This window comes from Syngnathus acus, chromosome 3 (genome assembly GCF_901709675.1).
Source record: "Syngnathus acus chromosome 3, fSynAcu1.2, whole genome shotgun sequence".
Lineage (NCBI taxonomy): Eukaryota > Metazoa > Chordata > Actinopteri > Syngnathiformes > Syngnathidae > Syngnathus > Syngnathus acus.
In genome coordinates this window covers 11,448,000-11,466,626 of record NC_051089.1, presented here as the reverse complement: position 1 = coordinate 11,466,626, position 18,627 = coordinate 11,448,000, and the positions used below count along the sequence as shown (strand labels likewise).

General features: G+C 40.5%; 1 protein-coding gene and 1 long non-coding RNA gene across 11 annotated transcripts in view; one reads left to right on the top strand and one right to left on the bottom strand.

Moving 5' to 3' along the window:
* Nucleotides 1–15,832, top strand: part of plekha7b (pleckstrin homology domain containing, family A member 7b) — a 55,491-nt gene extending 39,659 nt beyond the window's left edge. For 4 of the 10 annotated variants that reach the window (XM_037246726.1, XM_037246732.1, XM_037246733.1 and 1 more), the window contains 18 exons: nucleotides 365–514; nucleotides 1,257–1,310; nucleotides 1,697–1,771; nucleotides 2,913–2,981; nucleotides 3,940–4,020; nucleotides 4,373–4,522; nucleotides 4,753–4,854; nucleotides 5,293–5,404; nucleotides 5,599–5,816; nucleotides 6,169–6,354; nucleotides 7,015–7,132; nucleotides 7,221–7,312; nucleotides 7,436–7,648; nucleotides 10,780–11,004; nucleotides 11,569–11,702; nucleotides 12,166–12,314; nucleotides 14,159–14,317; nucleotides 15,051–15,832. In XM_037246726.1, the coding sequence (XP_037102621.1) occupies nucleotides 365–514; nucleotides 1,257–1,310; nucleotides 1,697–1,771; nucleotides 2,913–2,981; nucleotides 3,940–4,020; nucleotides 4,373–4,522; nucleotides 4,753–4,854; nucleotides 5,293–5,404; nucleotides 5,599–5,816; nucleotides 6,169–6,354; nucleotides 7,015–7,132; nucleotides 7,221–7,312; nucleotides 7,436–7,648; nucleotides 10,780–11,004; nucleotides 11,569–11,702; nucleotides 12,166–12,314; nucleotides 14,159–14,304 (2,274 nt within the window). In that variant the 3' untranslated portion in view covers nucleotides 14,305–14,317; nucleotides 15,051–15,832. The remainder of the gene's footprint in view (nucleotides 1–364; nucleotides 515–1,256; nucleotides 1,311–1,696; nucleotides 1,772–2,912; nucleotides 2,982–3,939; nucleotides 4,021–4,372; nucleotides 4,523–4,752; nucleotides 4,855–5,292; nucleotides 5,405–5,598; nucleotides 5,817–6,168; nucleotides 6,355–7,014; nucleotides 7,133–7,220; nucleotides 7,313–7,435; nucleotides 7,649–10,779; nucleotides 11,005–11,568; nucleotides 11,703–12,165; nucleotides 12,315–14,158; nucleotides 14,318–15,050) is intronic. The other 6 variants (XM_037246729.1, XM_037246725.1, XM_037246734.1 and 3 more) reach the window with 4 other exon arrangements.
* Nucleotides 9,200–11,691, bottom strand: LOC119120142. The gene is made up of 2 exons (XR_005097470.1): nucleotides 11,579–11,691; nucleotides 9,200–10,965 (listed from the first exon to the last, which is right to left on the bottom strand). It is a non-coding gene; the product is annotated as an uncharacterized LOC119120142 (long non-coding RNA).
* Nucleotides 15,833–18,627: the final 2,795 nt, after the last annotated feature.

Here is an 18,627-nt window from a genome sequence, read left to right as displayed (position 1 = left end):
GTTAATGCCACTTACACTATTTCTAGTCCCCATCTCCATTTCCCAATCAATTGAAATCAATTGACATCAGATTTCCCAGAACTGATTTTGTTCAACCTCATAGTTTCCACTGCATTCCAAGGAGAGGAAAACTGAATCATAAAACCAACCCATCCCCAACAGCCCATTAAATCTACCTGATCATAATTGTCCAATGTTCATTAATAAGCTTTGGCATAGTTTACGTCTATCAGTAAAAGTGCTCTGGTCGCCCTACTTTTGGGCCCTTTCACTATTCCCACTGTTGAAAGTGGATTGGAAGACATGTTGAAGCCACGAGTAACTGCTGGCTCCCTCTGTGTCGCAAACCCGGCTGTGGCTCCAGCCCGAGGAGCTGACTCTGCTCCTCATTCAGCTGCGGCGGCACCAGGCCAAGATGGCTGGTGTGCAAAGCCCAGCTGACGGTGGTGGCGGCGGCGCGTTCGCTCATCTGCGGCATCAGCAGCACAACGGCCTCCTAGGCACCAGCTTGCAGGTCAGGGGTCTCGCACTTCCTTAAACCTCCTCGACATCGCAGCCCCCCCCCCCTCTCCCGACCCAGCTGATCCTCAACATTCCCTCCCTGTCATTCATTGACAATCAGTCACCTTGGACTTCATTGCTCGAGGCAGTTTGCAGGTTCCACACACACTAGTTGACATCGAAAGCATGTCCCTTGTCGTTTGCACTGACCACATAAAGCACATTCATGCCTGCGATTCTTCTCATTTTGAAGCCGTCATCATTCTGCCCTGTATGCGAGTCAAGCTGCAGTGGCGGTTGTGTGACTGCACGGCGCTGCTCATACCTAATTTGGCTTGACACACGATACGTAAAAAGGAAAAAGACACGTGTACTGTAATGGGCCTTTTCATTCTGACGTCTCACGTATTTGCAAATGGCGAAAACTCCAGTGGCACCACTTATAGACAAACCCTTTCAGCCTATATCACTGAGGCGATTGAGAAAATTTGTACAGACAAGTTTTGATTTTTTTTCTTGGGCATGGCGGAAATCAATACAAACCTAAATCTTTTGGAGTCTATCTGGAAGCCCAAACACAACCAATTTTTGGCATCGTTTTCGGTTCAGGTCAGCAGTAGTCCATCACTTTAATGCCACTGGCACCTACAGTCCTCCAAACATTATGAAAAGGTCCATTGAGAGCAACTAGGTTCAAGCCCATAATCCATGCAGCTTCATTTCAAGTGATGTATCTCTTCACTGCTCATTTAAAGGCTGATGATACTTACATACAACTGAAGAAGGACCTGGAATATCTAGATCTGAAGGTGGGCCCTGTTTAATTAAATCTCATGTCACTCTATCCTTTTTTTGTCCTCCAGTATTTGTTTCCCCTTTGCATTCATCCCATTCTTCTCTCTACTTTAACATCTGCTCTGCCTTTTAATGTCTCTTAAGTTTTATCATTTAATGTCTGTTTTTGTGTGATGAAAATGAAGTACTTTATTGTGACTTCACTAGCTTCTTTATTTTTCAAATGTTGCCAGTTTGGGCTGCATCCACTGATTTTGTGAGAATCAGTCGGGCTGTCTGAACACTTACATACTATTGTACTTGAAAGCCACCACAGTTCGTCAGAACCTGCGGGGGGGGGAGTCCACTCAACACCCGACTGTGGTTTTTGTAATCCTCTGCATTTCCTGTTTCAAAACAGATCCAAAGTCATGAGCCGCTGATTGTTTCAATTCACAGCAACTTTGAAAACGCCCCTTTTGGATACTGTTGGAATGTAAGGAAGGTGTTTGTACAAAGAGAAACTGCAAAGGAATCAAGTCTAACGCATGTGCTGGGAATTAGGATTATGTACCTGGGTACTTTGAGCCAATCATGCCTGGTCAAGATTTGGAAATGAGAGGGATGATTAAGACAAAAGGCTACTTTGGGTTTCCTGCATTTTGTGAAGCAATGCTTGATGTTGTGTGCACCATCGGCTTTTTTTTTTTTTCCGCTTTGAAGGAATTGGTGAATGGACTGTGGTATATTGACGCACGTCTGCGCTTGTGAACTGAGTTAAAAGAGCAAACTTCCAACGAGATTGTTTGAGAATTTAGTAGGATATTCTGTATCCAATTAATTTCTTCATTTAAAGATGTGTCCTTGAGACTCCGATAATTTTCCATTGAGAAAGAAAACCCACTTTATTTAAAAAAAAAAAAAAAAATCCTGCTAAATTCTCATTGAAATGTGTTTTGATCATCAATTTAGTGTAGCCCAAGCTAAGTCCATCAATAGGAGGGAAGGAGTCGCCAATCGAACAATTACTGACATCTTCTCATGCGGCAAAAGATTAGTTGTATAGAAATTGAGACAATTGACAAATTAAAATTATGATGGGAATATAATTGATGCCAGCCAGCCACTGTATGCAGTGCACACACACAACATAACACAATCCTGTTGGAGAGCATCGGGGCCTACATTACCGTAATTTTCGGACTATAAGTCGCGGTTTTTTTTCATAGTTTGGGTGGGGGGGCGACTTATACTCAGGAGCGATTTATATACATATATATGGGGTTTTTTCACTTTTTTGGGCATTTTATGGCTGGTGCGACTTATACTCCGGTGCGACTTATAGTCCGAAAATTACGGTAGTTGCCTAAATGTTTACGCCGCTAGTTTCTGCTCTAATTCTAACTGTCTTTCCAGCTTATGTGCTTTCTGCTTCTATGATTCCACGCCCGCCCCCTTTATTATTTGATCTCTTCTGAATCCATCTGACTGTTCTTGTAACCACTGTTTGTTGTTTGTTAAGATTCTCTGAAATATTTAGGTGTTAACTGGGCACGTTAAAGCGGGGGGAGCATCGAACTCTGCGGTCATAATGGTGTTAAATAATCTATTTTGTTTGCGGCTACGGGCCATTTCAGGTTACTGGACGGGAAAGCCTCAGAAAAGAAGCGCAGAAGCCTGTTAAAATCGCTGAAAGTGATGCTGATGTAAGTGGATCATGATGTGCATGTGCTCTTTTTTTTTTCTTTTTTTCTACCCCCACTTCTTCGTAGTCACTGACAGAAGTGCGACTTTTAGTATGCTTTGTGTGTGAGTGTTAGGTTATTTTAAACAGAGGGAGTGGAGGCAAGGAAGCGTAAGTATATTGCAACACAGTAGGGACTCTCAAGCAGCCTGCACAGTGAGGGCCTGAGTGTATCGACCACAGCTTTTATTTTCCTCGCTGCAATTTAAAGGGAAAAATACATGTAATGGGATTTTTGGGTGTCGAGCTGTTAAATTTTTCAGTTTGATTTGCCCGCCGCCGCTTGGCATGCTCTTTGTTTCACGCTGAATGGAGGTAAATAGGATGGATGTCCTGGCTTTTCATCATTAGCATTGTTCCACTTTAACAATTTATAAGAAATTTGTCTGAACAATGAATATTTCATGCAATTAAAAACAACAATATACGGCCTCAGCAAAATAAAAACAGCTGAATAATTAATTGAACAGAATGATAAGTAGATGTGAGAAAAATACACAGTGTGAGAACCACTGTGAACTTGGCAGGCTTATGTTGTTTTCATAAACACATAACCCATTTCTGCAAAAACACATCTGTCACTCCCAACTAACACACTTTGGACCTAAAACGAAATGGAAATGATTTGGATTTTTGATTAAAATTGCTCGTAGTGGCTGGTAATGAAGATTCTTTCTTTTTTTTACCGCCCTGTGGGGAGAATGTCTTCTTGAGATTGAGAAGAGATACATTTATCGACATATTCAGAGAAGATCAATTCATTTTATCTTGCCGAAGACAAACAGTAAACACAAACGAGTCGACCAGCTAAGATCTGCTTTGCTTCTCATTGATTTATTTTAACATTGTTAAAAGGGGAGATCGATTTGAACGCTATTCCTTCGTTTCTTTTATGACTAATATTTTTTTTGTCTCATCAGGTGAAATTAAGCCGACTATGTGAGCAAGACAAGATTCTACAGGAGCTGGAAGCCATGATACGTACACTGAAGGAAGATAAGGTTACGTTCCATAAGTTTTTATGAAGCCTCATGAATTATATGCAATTAATCAAATTTAGTTCTACAGATATGATTTTGGGGGGGTTTAATGTATTATGTGCAGTACAGTAAATAATCCTGAGCAGAAACTCCAGACCATTTCTAAATACACAAGCAATTGAAAAAATAATTTGAAATCATCAGAAAGTAGTTTGTTTTGTGCTAACATTATAAAAACTGCATTTCAAGATGCAGTACCCCATTTGAAAGGGCACCAAAAAATATCAACAAACCAATGGTACCCTTCACAACTTTACAGAAAAAAAATGCAAAAGCATTCCTTAAGTGAATGTGTGTTTATGTTTCAATCCAGGACAAGCTGGAGTCAGTGTTGGATGTGTCCCACCAGCAGATGGAGCAGTACAGAGATCAGCCATCCCACATGGAGAAAATTGCTTACCAGCAAAAACTACTGCAGGAGGATGTGGTGCACATCAGGGCGGAAATATCTCAAGTGTCCACAGTAAGTTATACGTTTGTGCCCAAATGAAAGAATAAACCATTGTCTAGACCTGATTTGGGTCAATCTCAACATGTACAGTCATTTCTATTTCCTAGACACTTTCAAAAAATAAAATGTCAGTTTCATGCATTTTTCCGCCTTCCAGATTAATGTAAAAAAATGCCCTGTTTTTAATAAAAAAAATTGAGACTCACAGGTGCACTAAACTGGACCCGACTTGTGTTGTGCAGGAGATGGAGAATGCATGGAAAGAGTACATCAGGCTGGAGAAAGATGTAGACTGGCTCAAAGCGGCTCTGCAAGGACACATGACTCGCACTGATCTTTCTCAGGTATGCAGTCTTTACAGTAGTATGCGGGAGAATTCCTTCGTTCATTTGGAAATCTTGACATCCGGACCTCATATTGAACCCTTCGCGAGCAAAGCGGATGGAAATGCTTAAAATAAGGTCTTTTCTTAGGCATCACCAGTTTATTTTTGCTTTTGAGCAGAAATCTTGTGATCTTGGTCAATTTGATATTTTTTCACAATCAATACACATAGGTCAGTTGCCATGTGGGCTGTTATTTTTATGCATTATTAACCAATTTAAAGTGTTGAATAGCATTTTTATTGTTATCTATTGCATCGCTCCTAGCTATTTGAGAAAGCGCTTGACGACACAAATCGTTCATGACACTGCAACTTAGTCGATTCTTTTTTTTCCTGGTCACGTCACCCATTTGTCAGCAAGGCAGATTCAAATGTGCTTTTGTATGTGTATGATCAGCAAGAAAAGGTCCAGATGAGGAAAGAGCTTTGGAGGATTGAGGATGTTATCGCAGGCCTCAGCAGCAGTAAAGATAACTACAAAGTCACTATCTCCTCTGTGACCAACCCAGGTAAGAAGCACTAAGACTTGCAATCATGTCTATACTTTTCACAAAAAGTTAGGTGTGTTACATTTTAGAAAAAGGCCAATAATATTCTTTTTGTGAGTAGTGAATAAGCTGTGTCCCCTGTAATGTCGTCAATGTAAATGACTTGAACAGACCCATTGTATTGTGTCCATCATTTCATATCCGATCCTCGCCAGAGAGGAAATTTGTGCCTTCCGCGTCGGCGTCATCAGTGCCTTCGATGTCCGGAAGCCCGCCTGCTATGGAGATGAGATTGTCCCAGCAGCAGAAGCAGCCGCAGCAACAGAGCCCCCACCTCAGTCCGACTAGCCACGATGCCACAACCCACACGCTATCCTCCAGCTATAGTCAACAGCCACTCCATTCTACAACCAACACTGCTGGCCAGACATGGGTGAGTGACACACAGATGGAGAGAAAGCCGTTTGAGGATTTAGTCCATAGCCTTTATATCCAACTTAAGGTCTAGTATAATGTCTTCACTCGTCTTACAACTTAGTAGTAGTCTTCGTGCCAACTTTGGCCTATGTTGTTGATTAAAAATGGGGGTAATTTATTGATTTGATCTCATTTATACTTGTTTTTGGGCGGGCCAGATCATTCATAACAAAATTCAAATTAAAAGGCCCGTGTAGTCCAGCAATGACTCTGGCGCCTGTTCAGAGTTCATATATACCGTCCTTGATTTATTAACTAACATAAATATTATAAAAAAAATCTTAATATATGTACATGTACCTGTGTAGGCTGAGGAAGATGTGCCCCCCAGACCGCCTCTACCTCAAGTCTACAGTCTTGACGAACACCCCCCTGCCGTACCCCCCCTTCCCAGGGAGACGAGTGTTATCAGGCACACCTCGGTGCGCGGGCTCAAACGACAGTCTGATGAACGAAAGAGGGATCGAGAGACAGGCCAAAATGGAGACGTTAAGGTACAGTAGGCTTACATTACGTAGTATTGTCTGTGTAAACTGTGTTGATCTGCTATTTCGGTTAATTGTCGGCACCCTCCATATTTTGATGTAATAGTGTTTACTCGGTTTTACAGTACGCAGGCAGGTCTGAAATGTAACTGTGTTTTTGTAAAACTATTTGTTTAAAGATTCATAATCATGATAACCTCTCTGCTAATTTCCATTTGCCAACGTTTCAAATTCACATGTTAACCTTTGACTTTGATTGGACGAAACCATGTGCTTGAATTTTGTTGTATTAATATACAATCGTTAATTCTCTTTTGTTTTATGTGTCAGGTTAACAGTAAATTTCCACTTGGCGTGCCAAATAATTAGTTCATTTCCTCCAAGTGATGTGACACATTAGTCTCCCATGTCTTGTTAGTGAGAGAGTAAAAACTAGCACTAAGGAATACTTGATAAAAGTTTGTTTTGATAAGTTCAGTGTTTCTAATAAGTTATGAAGTTAAAGTTTAGCCTATGGGTTGGGTAAATGTGTATAACAGAATGTTTTTGGGTTTCTCTGTATCCCAGATCTTCATCTATTGCGAGTGGGTCTGGAACTACTACAAACAAACTTTTTTAATCTCATGAGCTGCCTTTGACACTGGCTTAACAGCTCTGCGGTTGTGACAGGTGGAACTCAGGCCTTTCTTGAGCGATCCTGAGCTCGTGGGTGTGGGAGACGGTTCCAGCGTCACCAGCGTGACATCATCAGGACACAATGGAGGGTATCAGACTTTACCTAGCAGAGGTATGGTCACCTTGACATCATGGAGCCCAGCACACATCTACTAAAACTCAAGCTTTTAATGTTTGAAAGATTTTGTTTTTCCTATCAGGGGTAGCCGGCTCCTCCCTCAGACTGAATCACTCCTCAAACATCTCATCTTATGTGACTCTACGGAGAGCGACGTCAGCTCCCGGTGTGAAGGTGAGGTGCCTTAAACAAAATACGGATTATGTCAGTCACACTGATTGAGTTGAATGACCACCATTCTCTCGCTTCCCTGCTTTGTGCTCATTTTGCGTTGGCTTTCCATTGTCTTCACCCCAGGAGCGATCAAAAAGTGCCTTAGAGCGTCTGTACTCTGCAGAGGTGGCGCCTCAACGTGGAAGGATGAGCGCTGACGAACAGCTGGAGAGGATGAAGAGGCACCAGAAGGCTTTGGTGCGACAGCGCAAGCGCACCTTGAGCCACGGGGACCGCCGCGCCTCCACGTCGTCACGCTCCTCGTCCTCACGCCCACTCTCGGCCGACTTTGGATCTGTATGTTTCTAAACTAGATCATCACCACACGTCACACTCTCACGCATGGCGGCGGGCAAACAGAGAGGGGCCAGTGAACATTCCCCTTGCATGTAAAACATGAGCACTGCATGCTAAACTACTTTTCAATGCATGTTGTTTGCAGCATTACACACATGTACATTGGCATGCTCCTTCGACGATTGAGCACCAAAAGTGTAATGACATTTCATACTAAAAGTAAAGGATGTTTGATTTTTTTCAGACGTTTTAAAGTTACTGATGCCTATGATTTTACATTCACTGGAATCACCCATTAACACGTCATTCTCAAAACACACTTGTCTTTCTAACTTCGTCTCCATCCCATCCTGTCCCTTCATGTAACAAATTTCCCATCTGCACTGTGTAAAGAACTGCGTAAAACTGCACTTTATCATCTCCTCGCTTTTCTAAATAATCCGTCCATTTTGCTGCTTATAATTGCCAATGTTGCCTTGTGAAATCAGTCACTATTTTGATGGGTTATGTTTGTCCACGGAAGAAGCCCTATCACTTCTTTTGGTTTCAAGTAGCAAAACCACAAAATTTGAACATTTAACGGACAGGACCACCACAACAAAAACTCTGTAACACATAAAAGTCTCTATCAACCAAAGCCAAACAGGCAGGTCCCTCAGCCTTCAGCCGAAACATGGCAGTGACGTACTGGCTAAGGATATGTCATCACGTGGCACTCGGTTAATATACCTAGTGTTTTTCATTTGAGTGAGTTAATATTTATGACCTAGAAAGGCCAACTGGTATGTCAGCATATGTTTACTGAAAGGCTGTGCTGTCTTCTGACTTAAGTACAATTCCAGTTGCTTCGTCGCTATAGGAACGAAAGTCTGTCATGAACGTACCTGCACGAAAGACTCCCAACCTATTAGTGTTTTAATTCAAATCTACCTACAGAAAATAATTGAAATAGAAAAAAAAAGCGAGCAATTAATGGCACCAAAGCAATAAGGTTCCATCACCTCTCTTTAGTGCACACTCTAAGGATGAAAAATATCAATTCCCATCAATTGTTACTGAAATATAGAGTCATAGAGTCACAAAGAGCTGCGCGCATCTGACAAGGCCAAAGAGTTAATGCTTCGATGATCTCAGGACTGAGCTTGTGTGATCATGCTGAAGTTGTATGTGTAATTTGAGAGGTGTTTTTTCCCTCCAAAAGTTTTTACGGCCATGGTCAAACCTCAAGTAATTGGCTGTTTGAATCATTTGGCGTTGACACGTATTGAGTCTTGTAGACTCATTTAATGCTGATTTCCAAGTAGCTTTTTTTAGTTTGCACTATAGTGTACTGTACCAGTGGTTCTTAAATAAGGCTCCGCGAGCTGGAATCTGCAAAATAATGATATAAATTATTTTGAATCATTGTAAGAATAATTAATGCCAAGCCCAAAATAGCAGCAAAGAACTTTTTGTTTTTGTTTTAACAAAGCTCCATATCTCACTGCAAATTGTATAAATGGCAACAAGTTGCCACCAGATGGTGCGCAAAAAAATCTGAAAATAGGTAACTTTTTTCAGAAAATAATGGAATATAGGTTCCAAAAACGAAAATCTGCAAATTTGTAAATGTTGATCCATTATCTTACTATGGCATTATGTAGTACACATAGTAGATGTGTTTACGTAATTGGTGTAAGGTGTAATGAAGGGGTGATCGGAAAAACACATCCTCCATGGACACAAATAGTTTGAAAATTGGAATCTTGTTTTGCATGTTTTAATCAATAACCAGACTGCCACAAATTTTTGCTGCCGATAGAAAATAAATCCTAACATGGATGCTTTCATAGTCTTATCATCTAGATGTTGTGTGTGTGGTTGAACGCGTGCGTGCGTGTTTGTGTGTGAGAGTAAGAGTACTTTTCATCCAAATTCATCATAACAATTTTACTTGATTTTTACTATGATAAAGGTCATCATTCTGGATCTCGTTTTTTTTTAAAGATGAATAGTTACGAGTTTATTTAGCAGCAATACGCACAGTCACTGGCTACAATACATCATGAGATCCAATACAAGAGTTGCATCCAAAATGCATGCCTTTATATGATAATGCAGCTTTGTATTGGCTCTTACTAGCCTGTGCAAGTGTACCTAAAAAGTGTCTTGTATACAAAATAACTGGAAATAAAACATTGGTAGCGTTTTGTCAGTGTTTTCTTTCAAGTTCCTTTCAAGTTCTCATATGAATAAACATGTATGGAATGCTCTTGTTTTCTTTTTCTTTCATTTTTAGGTATGTTTGGTGAAAGTGTCTTCATCTGAGTGTGTTATGTTTGTTTCACTTTACTGGCCTTGTGTGTAGCTCATTAGTAGCATGTTGTTTATTATGTATGTTAGTGTGCATGCTACTGTATTTTTTCTCCCACTGTTTCACGCCCCCCCCCAGGTTCTTAACCACACACAACCTTTCCACTTTTCAGTGGTGTAAAGACAAGCAATTTCATTCCAGGCAAAAAAACACAAATGTTGTAGTCCCCTGTGAAAAAGCCTTTTGTGTGTTTGACAGCTTAAGGTTCATGTAAAAGGAAGCACTTTGGCCTCACTAACAAAATAATTGTGCACTAGACAAACGACGACAGTGGTAGAATGTATGTTTTGCTTTTCTTTTTTAGATCAATGTACTAGTAGGCTCTTTGTCCTCACCAGTAAGGATTCAGGGGAACGTCTATAATAACGTCAGCTTCCTGTCCTATACCAACATCAATTTCTGAATTTATTATTTTGGATGTTTTTATTATTAACGCGTTCCTCTCCATAGTTGCCCACTAGCTTAAATGAGGAAAATGTTTTCTGACATTAAGCAACATTGTTTTTTTTTTTAATTACACTAACATTAACCATTTTAGACTGTCCCAAACTCATTGCACAAGTACAATAACATACCGTACTTGCCTTTTTTATGTGTTGTTTTTAACCCAGCAGCTTTAAGGATGCAGTGTATTAGCACATGGATTTAAGATGGATATAATGTATATGTGAAATCATTGCTCACATGCCTTTCCATAATCTCGACAATCTGCTTGAAACAAGTTGTCCTGGTGTGTCGGTGTCATATGTGTGTTTTTGTGTGTGTACATTTCGTGCAGTGGAGGAGAGAGCAGGAGTTTGACCTGCAGCTGCTGGAAAGGGCCGTCCAGGGCGAGGAGGCTCAAGCTGTGCGAAGCGTTCAGGGGGAGGAGAGGCCCCCTGAACACAAAGAGAGACCCCGATCGCATTCCGACGATTGGCTGAGCTTCAGCTCTGCGACAGAGACTCCTCAGACCCTCGACGGCCTGGAAACGTCAGATTACGATGCAGATATACTCAAAGAGGTACAGGCAGTGACATGCGCTCAGTATAGATCGAGAAATATAGCATTATTACAAAGCCCTGTCTAATATAAAATGACTGCTTTGGCACCATCGTGGGACCAAGAAACTATCTCCATCACCAATTTGCTCTGCTTGTCTCTTTACGGCAAATGGTCTATGCAACACACTCTCGGTGTAACAATTGATTAATCAGCAACTAATCGATTATTAAACTACGTATTCTACAACTACTTAGATAACCTACTGAGAAACTTAAATTAAAATTGTCCAAATCATTTGAATTTTACCTCTAAATATTTTAAAATGTCTTTGTTGCAACCCTTATTTTAGATTATACGCCTGTCTTTTATAAAATTAGTGCTTTGCTGCCAGGTTGTAGCATCTAAAAGGCAATTCTTAACATCTTTAAGGGGCTGTCAATTACTCGCACGTTTGCTATGCATTCATAGCGCTAGTAGTGCAGGGCTCAAATGTGACAGAAATTTCTTATTTTCATGGAATTCGGACCCTGTGTAACCCTAACACTGGTGTATATGATTATTTGAGGTTTTTTTCTTTGCACAGCTGTCAAAACCTCAGAAAGTGTTGATTCCAGAGCGATACGTGGATTTAGAGCCAGAGGAGCCTCTGAGTCCTCAAGAGATGGAGGACCGACATCGGAAGGTGGAACGGATCAAGAGCATCCTCGCAAAGTCCAGGTTAGTTATAGAAAAAAATGAAATACAAATAAAAAGTGAAACTGTTTTAGACCTGTGTTTCTCAACGTATGGCAAGCGCGCTCCTTGTGGTACGTGAACTAATCACTGAATATGTTCAAACTGTGCACGGTTACAAGGACTTACTTCAGACTCATCGTGAGTTGCAGTTCCAATTATTCCACAGGCCTAGAGTGCCTTCATGCGGTTTAGTGTGAAAATAATGATATAATGTGTTAATAATTTCACACATAAGTCACTCCTGAGTATAAGTCGCACCCCCGGCCAAACTATGAAAAAAAAATTCGACTTATAGTCCGGAAAATACGGTAATTATAAATGGCAACAAACATTATGGTCCACTTTTTGCATGTTTTGCACTTTTTGGCAGTAGTTTGTTTTGTCTGTGATTGGATAATTCAGCATTGTGACTGCATCATTTTAATTTCCTGTGTGCATGTTACAGTGTTCAAAAGCTGGCACCAGGGTTATGTGCAGACAAGTCTGAGGTGAGCCTGCTGGGGCTGGACTCGGTTTTACAGGAGCAGGAGAGGATCATCACCATGTCCTACATGCTGGCCTCAGAGGCCTCCCTCAAGAGCAAACGGGTCACAGGTGAGTCCAGTCTCGAGTAAAACACCTGAAAGCTATACTTGGGAAAAGTTCAAGTATCTTAGGATACAAGTGGAAGTCACCTCATAGAATATTTCTTGAGTGAAAGTATTTACTTATCTGACATTTTCAATATTTAAGTATCAAAAGTAATTTTCTGATATTAAATGCATTAGAAGTTATGTTAAAGAGAGTTTTTAGAATTGTTATTATGTTTTCATGAATTTAATTTTTTTAGCAGTTAAAGTTCACCATGTTGGCGAATTAAAGCCAACACTGAATATCACGTTAACCATATGCAAGGTCATGATAACTTAAAGAACGTTGACATTTTTGACTTCACTGGATTGATCAGAGAATTGCATCAGAGTAAAAGTGTAACTTTTATTTCAAAAATGTAGTGGTGTAAAAATTAAAGGTGCCAGAAATACAAATAACAAAACAGACTTGACAATTCCACTTTATGAAGTGTAGATCTCTTATTTTACTGGAATACAATATTGGATGTTAAATTGCTGTTTTAGTAAAAGGGAAAAATTAGCCTTTTTTTCTTCTTCGTTTTTTTTCTTTTTAAATTGGCCTGATGGTTTGAAGATGACGAGGGCGGAGAAAAAGAGGGCGTAAGGTGTCGAGTCAAGCAGGGCTCTTCATTCCTTAAAAACTTCACATTATTCCGTGTCAGGAGCTCACATGGCGCCTAATTGCAGTCCGTGTGGAATGTTTGAAACGGGGGAGGACTCGCTGGATGAGGCCATTTTGTGTGCTGATCAATGACCCAGTCAAACGCTGCATAGCATTAACACTTCTTTGAAGGCACGGCACCTCTCTGAAGCTGCATGAAAGACACCGCGCTCACATTTCATCTTTCTCGTGCTCTACAGCAGCCAGGCAGCAGGAGTTGCGCTGCGCACATACATTCGCACTCGTGCACACCACACACACGTGCACACGTGCACCTGTCACCCGCAGCAGCACTCAAGCCGTCGAGCTGTATGGAGGCTTCACCAGCACGCCGAGGCAAAGTCAACAATTATAACATTATTTCCTGCGCGGCGCAATGTCAGGCAATATAACTGGTGGCATGCTGTCAAAGGAGAGGGGAAAGAAACTCCTCATGCTTTTCACAGCCTTCAATTCAAATAAGTCATTCCTTCTTTTTCATACTATTATGATTGTCAGCCTTCCTCAAACAGGACTATACTGTATGCGACATTGTCATTAAGATGTAAATATAGTCATATTTTATATTTTAGGGTAAAGTAAAAACACATTTGGTAAGTCAACGTGTGGCCACATCCGTAACCCTACTATAAGATAAAATTAGATTAGATAGAACTTTATTCATCCCACAGAGGGGAAATTGTCTTGTCACAGCAGCGTACAAGAGTGCAAGAACATGTGCAATATGTAAAAATGGATAAATTACAGACAAACAAAGACAAGTGCACGACCAAAAACAAGTACTAGTAGTCACGGCTCAGCTTCAGAAAACGAATGAGCCGTGATTGGCTGTGACCTGACCTGACATTTTAGCAGGGATGTTTTTTATCCTCTTGTACTTTGAATTATTCAACCTCCATTGTAAATGTAATTGCAAAATGTACACATTTTAAACAGATGGTCACTTTCAATCGTGACTGCTTCTATTCTATCTTAGCCGTGCTGCACTATTTAAAATCTTCTTGTGTTGTTGTTTCATTGCGGGCGATTATATCTTTGTGTTTTAGAAAAGTGGATGACACACCTTTTTTTTACCACTATTGTGAATGCTTACGTGCAGTTGGATAGGGGCCCATATCATTCTCTCCTTGTCTCTTTTCCTTCTGCTGTATGTCTCTTGTCTTTAGTTCCATCACAGGGTAACAGCCCCGTCCCACCTCCTCCGCCGCCTCCTCCACCTCTTCCTCCTCCCCCTCCTCCTCTTCCTCCTGTATCTGAGGCTCCTGTAGCCTCCTCTCCTCTAAGCAACGGCATTCACTACACATTTGTGTAATACAAGAAAAAAAGTAAGGCCCAACTCCACGTTTTCTTGCATGCATGTATGTGGACGTCTGCATGCGCTAGCTGTTCCGTACAATACTGCTCGACAGCTTCTTTTCCCACTGTGATGATAATTGTGTGCAAATTGTGCTTTCGATCAAACATTTGTGAGTGGTTGACAAAAGAAGATGTTTGTAATCAACAGAAGAGTCGCTGAGTGATTTAACATCTAAACTGTTGGCTAGTTGACACAGCTGCATTCCGATGTGCTCCGCGTCTGTGCTGGTGGGGAAAACAATACTCCCAGCATTGTCGTGATTGACACATTTGAGTGTTATCTTTTGCAAAATTGAGAATTTTTTTCAAGTGATCTCTTTTATGGCTTTCTAGAGCCCAATCGATTAATCGACCTTTATGAACACACACACACACACACACACACACACACAACAATGTATTAATAAAAACTGCATTTCAGTTTAATTTTTTTTCTGTTAGTAGGATTTTATATTTATATCTTACAATACCGTTTATAAACTATTTGCTTTGCTTTATGAGTGTGTCATGCAAATAAGCACACACCTGATTGATGTGTCGAAGTTCTCCCTTGCTCCTCAAGCGTTTGCACCATTGAAGGCCCCTTCTTAAATAAAGACCTTTTAAAAAAACAAAAAACATATGCTGCTCTTTGCGGTTAAATAGCCTAAAAAATCCTCTTCCGTATTCATTTCTTTTATGTGTTGTCTCTGTCTTTTTCAGCTCAAGCAATTTCTGGACACTGAGGTCCTCTATGACAATGGCAACAAACGGCAGGATCCTATTAGACAACAAGCTTAGAACTGATCCTGGATATATTTGTATCCATCACTAGATGAATGTAGAACATTTAATCTTCTCATACAGCACCAACAACCTCTGAATGGATTTTTGGTTTCCAAAAGAAATCTGCAGCACTGAACTCTTAAAACATATATTTTTTCTATATATGCGATTGCACTTTGAGGACTGAAATATTTTTGAGTTGGCCATGAATTAATATTTGTTGATGTCAAAACCAAGAGGGACTAAATCTGTCATGACTGTAGATTTTTACTGCAAAGAAAGTCGATTTTGTGGGGGGGGTGGGATGATTTACAAATAATATCCTGTACATATCTAGCAAAATAACAGATAGTCTTCTTGTAGCTTTTATTTTTGCCTATTTCCGGTTGGAATAACATTACACACAGTATATTTTGTGTGACTGTGAAGCTCGCACAAAAGCCGTTCATTCAAATGTGTCCATTAAAGCCATTGACACAAACTTTGGTCAGGACTGTATGTGCACGGTAAAGAATTTCTCTGTTAAAAAAAAAAAAAAAAAAAGAATAAATTACAGGCAGCAGGGACGCCAGTATTTATTTTACAAAGCACCTTCTGTAATTTATTTTAACAGCATAGTACTGTATTTTGGATTACAGTACATGACAGTGGGACAAGTGTGTTATGGTATTTTTACGGTACTTGCCGGTTTAGATATTAAATCTGCTATTTATTAATAACGCATCAGACTTCAACGGTCCTTTTCTGTAACATGTTCAAAGCGTCCACAATATGGATACATCATTAATGCAATTGCACTCCTTAGCCAAAGCCACTCTGCATCTTAGTTTCTTGTATTTTACTTCAACTGTGGGCCATCTTGTGCTTCTAAGGCACAAACGCATGTCATTTAAGATTCTGGATAAAAATATCCAAATAGTCATTTAAGATTCTGGATAAAAATATCCAAATACTCCATTTAATTTATTATAAAACTTAAATGAAATGACACCTTGCTGTAGGTCTTTTTTTTACGGGATGTGATTAAAGAAATGAAATCTGCAAATGAATCACGACTCTATAGAAGTGACACCTTTTCAGTTTTTTATTTCACTACAGCATCTTTCACTGCCTCACTTGTCACATGACCATCAAAAGTAACCTGCGAACAGCACTTCTACATTAATTTGTAATCAAACGCTGCAGTAAGAAAACTATCTCAGAGTACTTGTGGTCCGACAGCTTCCAAGACGTACGGTGACAATACAGGTTTTGTCGCTGGAATACACACGCATCACTTTTGTACCTTCTGGATGTCATCAGGTCAATTTATGGGGCGTGGAAGGGGGGGGGGGCGTATGCAATGTACATATTCGCATCATGAACGACTACCATATTATAACTGCATATCATAATTAACGTTATTAGTCTGTTTAAACAAAGAAAGAGTGTACCACACAAATACAATGGCCCGTTAAGCAGGGTTGGATGAGTCATATAGCCTGAGCAGACATGTAGTTCAATTTGGTGTCAGACCCTGATGGTTGTTTTCACATGGCAAAGATTCTGTAAGATGTAAGTGATCAAAGAAGGAGTGAATTTTTGACCTGCAAACCTCATTACAGTGGAAAGTACTGTAACTTATGAATTGTCAGAAATATAGAAAAAGAGTAAACAGCATCAATAAGCATGAAAAGAATTAGGAAAAAGCTGCACAGTTTTTGATATTGTGATTTAGAGGCTTGTCCCATTGTACAGTTATTACTTTCTATTAAATCAGTTTATTTCTTTACATTCTCACGTATTGTGTTTTGATATGTTTCAAACCATACAATACGGTGCTATTTGCCTTTATTAAAAATATGGAACATAAAATTGGTTATTTGGGGAGATGGAACGGATTGATGGCCTTCCCGTTTATTTGAATTGGAACCGATGAGCGTTTCCTTGTTACGAGCGTAGTCATGGAACAAACTTAAGTTTGTAAGCCAAGGCACCACTGCAGCCTCCTTTCATGCGCACAGCCACAGAGTTCTCCGCCCCTCCCACTTTTATCGTTAATTGGCCACTAATGACATAGTGTGGTCTGCAGCGTGGTGCGCTTTGAAAGCACCTGAGAGGGAGGATGCACCTCCCTCAGCTCCACAGTGGGTGCAGCCACATCCTCTCTCCCTCCTCCTTCACCGCCTGCAAGATAGAGGCCCCACAGCGCCCACTGGCCCTGGTGGCAAGAAGACCCCGCACAGGCTCCATTTTGCTTATTCGGCAATCTAAAAAAAGGAGGATGTTTTTCCCCCTCCTTGTGCAGAAATGCATTCAAGGCCTCCCACGAGCTTTGTGGCATCTCCATGTATTGACGTTTGGCCGCTGGTTCATGTACATTTGTTATTCCGTGCTCTGGACTTCAAAGGGAATGGAAGAGGGGCCTATTATGCTAATTGGGTCATGTTCTGTTAAACACAATCAAGGCCTCCCACCGTAATGCCTGACTAAATACTTTTTGGCTTCGGAAATGCTCTCACATGAAACTAAGACACATGATGCTGGCTTTCCTTACAAGCTCTTTCTTTTATGCTGGAGCCAGGTTTTTGTAGAAATGGAAATGAAGGTGATAAATAAAGTATAACAGAAGTGACTCATGCGAGTGTTTATAGAGCTCTTGACATTCAGTTGAAAGCTTTTTATTCTTTCCTACGGAGGCCAGGCGGAGGATTTTGCGACCTTGCTCTCGCGTGGAAATTGTTCACTGCATTTGTATTAAGGCAGCGCTTTTCCCCAAAGAGAAACTGAAGTGTTTCGTTGCCAGTGATTCCTCGGAATAAATACAATTGTTACTCGCTGTCAACGTTTGGGGATTAAGAAACACAGCTGGCGCTTCCTTTGCACGCGGCGGGGATCCTCATTGTAGTCCAATTGTACAAACACAAAACCAAGGAGGCCGATGCAATAGGTGCTTTGATTTTGAAACAGTATATTATGCTGTTTTATCATTTCCAAGCTTCACACACTGTACATTTTTTAATATGTAAGAAACGGAATAGTGATTTGCTGAATAATTGAAGAGCTTGGAATCTGTGAATATTCTCACAGCCTGCTATAAAAAAGAATGGAGGAGAGCAGGATTGTAGTCGTGCTCAATGCCGACTTTTTGTGAAAAATAAAACAATATCATTTTTAAAACATCTTATTACAAAGCAGAGCGTCGAAGCCTACTATCTATCACCCTTGGGGAAGAATACAACGATATTGAATATGAAATCATGCGCTACCCTCAGACATACTGCACATCAATAAGTGTGTATTGAAAAGGTGCCGCGTTACATTAAACAATGAATTAATCTCTTGCTCCTTAAACGGCAGGCTTTTACAATACCTACAGTGAGCGGGGCTTTTTTTTTCTTCCCACATAAAAGCAATTGCTTTGTAAATGAGGCAAATGCCCCAGAGCCCCCTCTTTAATCAGCTGCGCACACACACACACACAAATGCACACACGCAGGCTGAGCCAAGTGAAATTTACTTCATTTAGCGACTC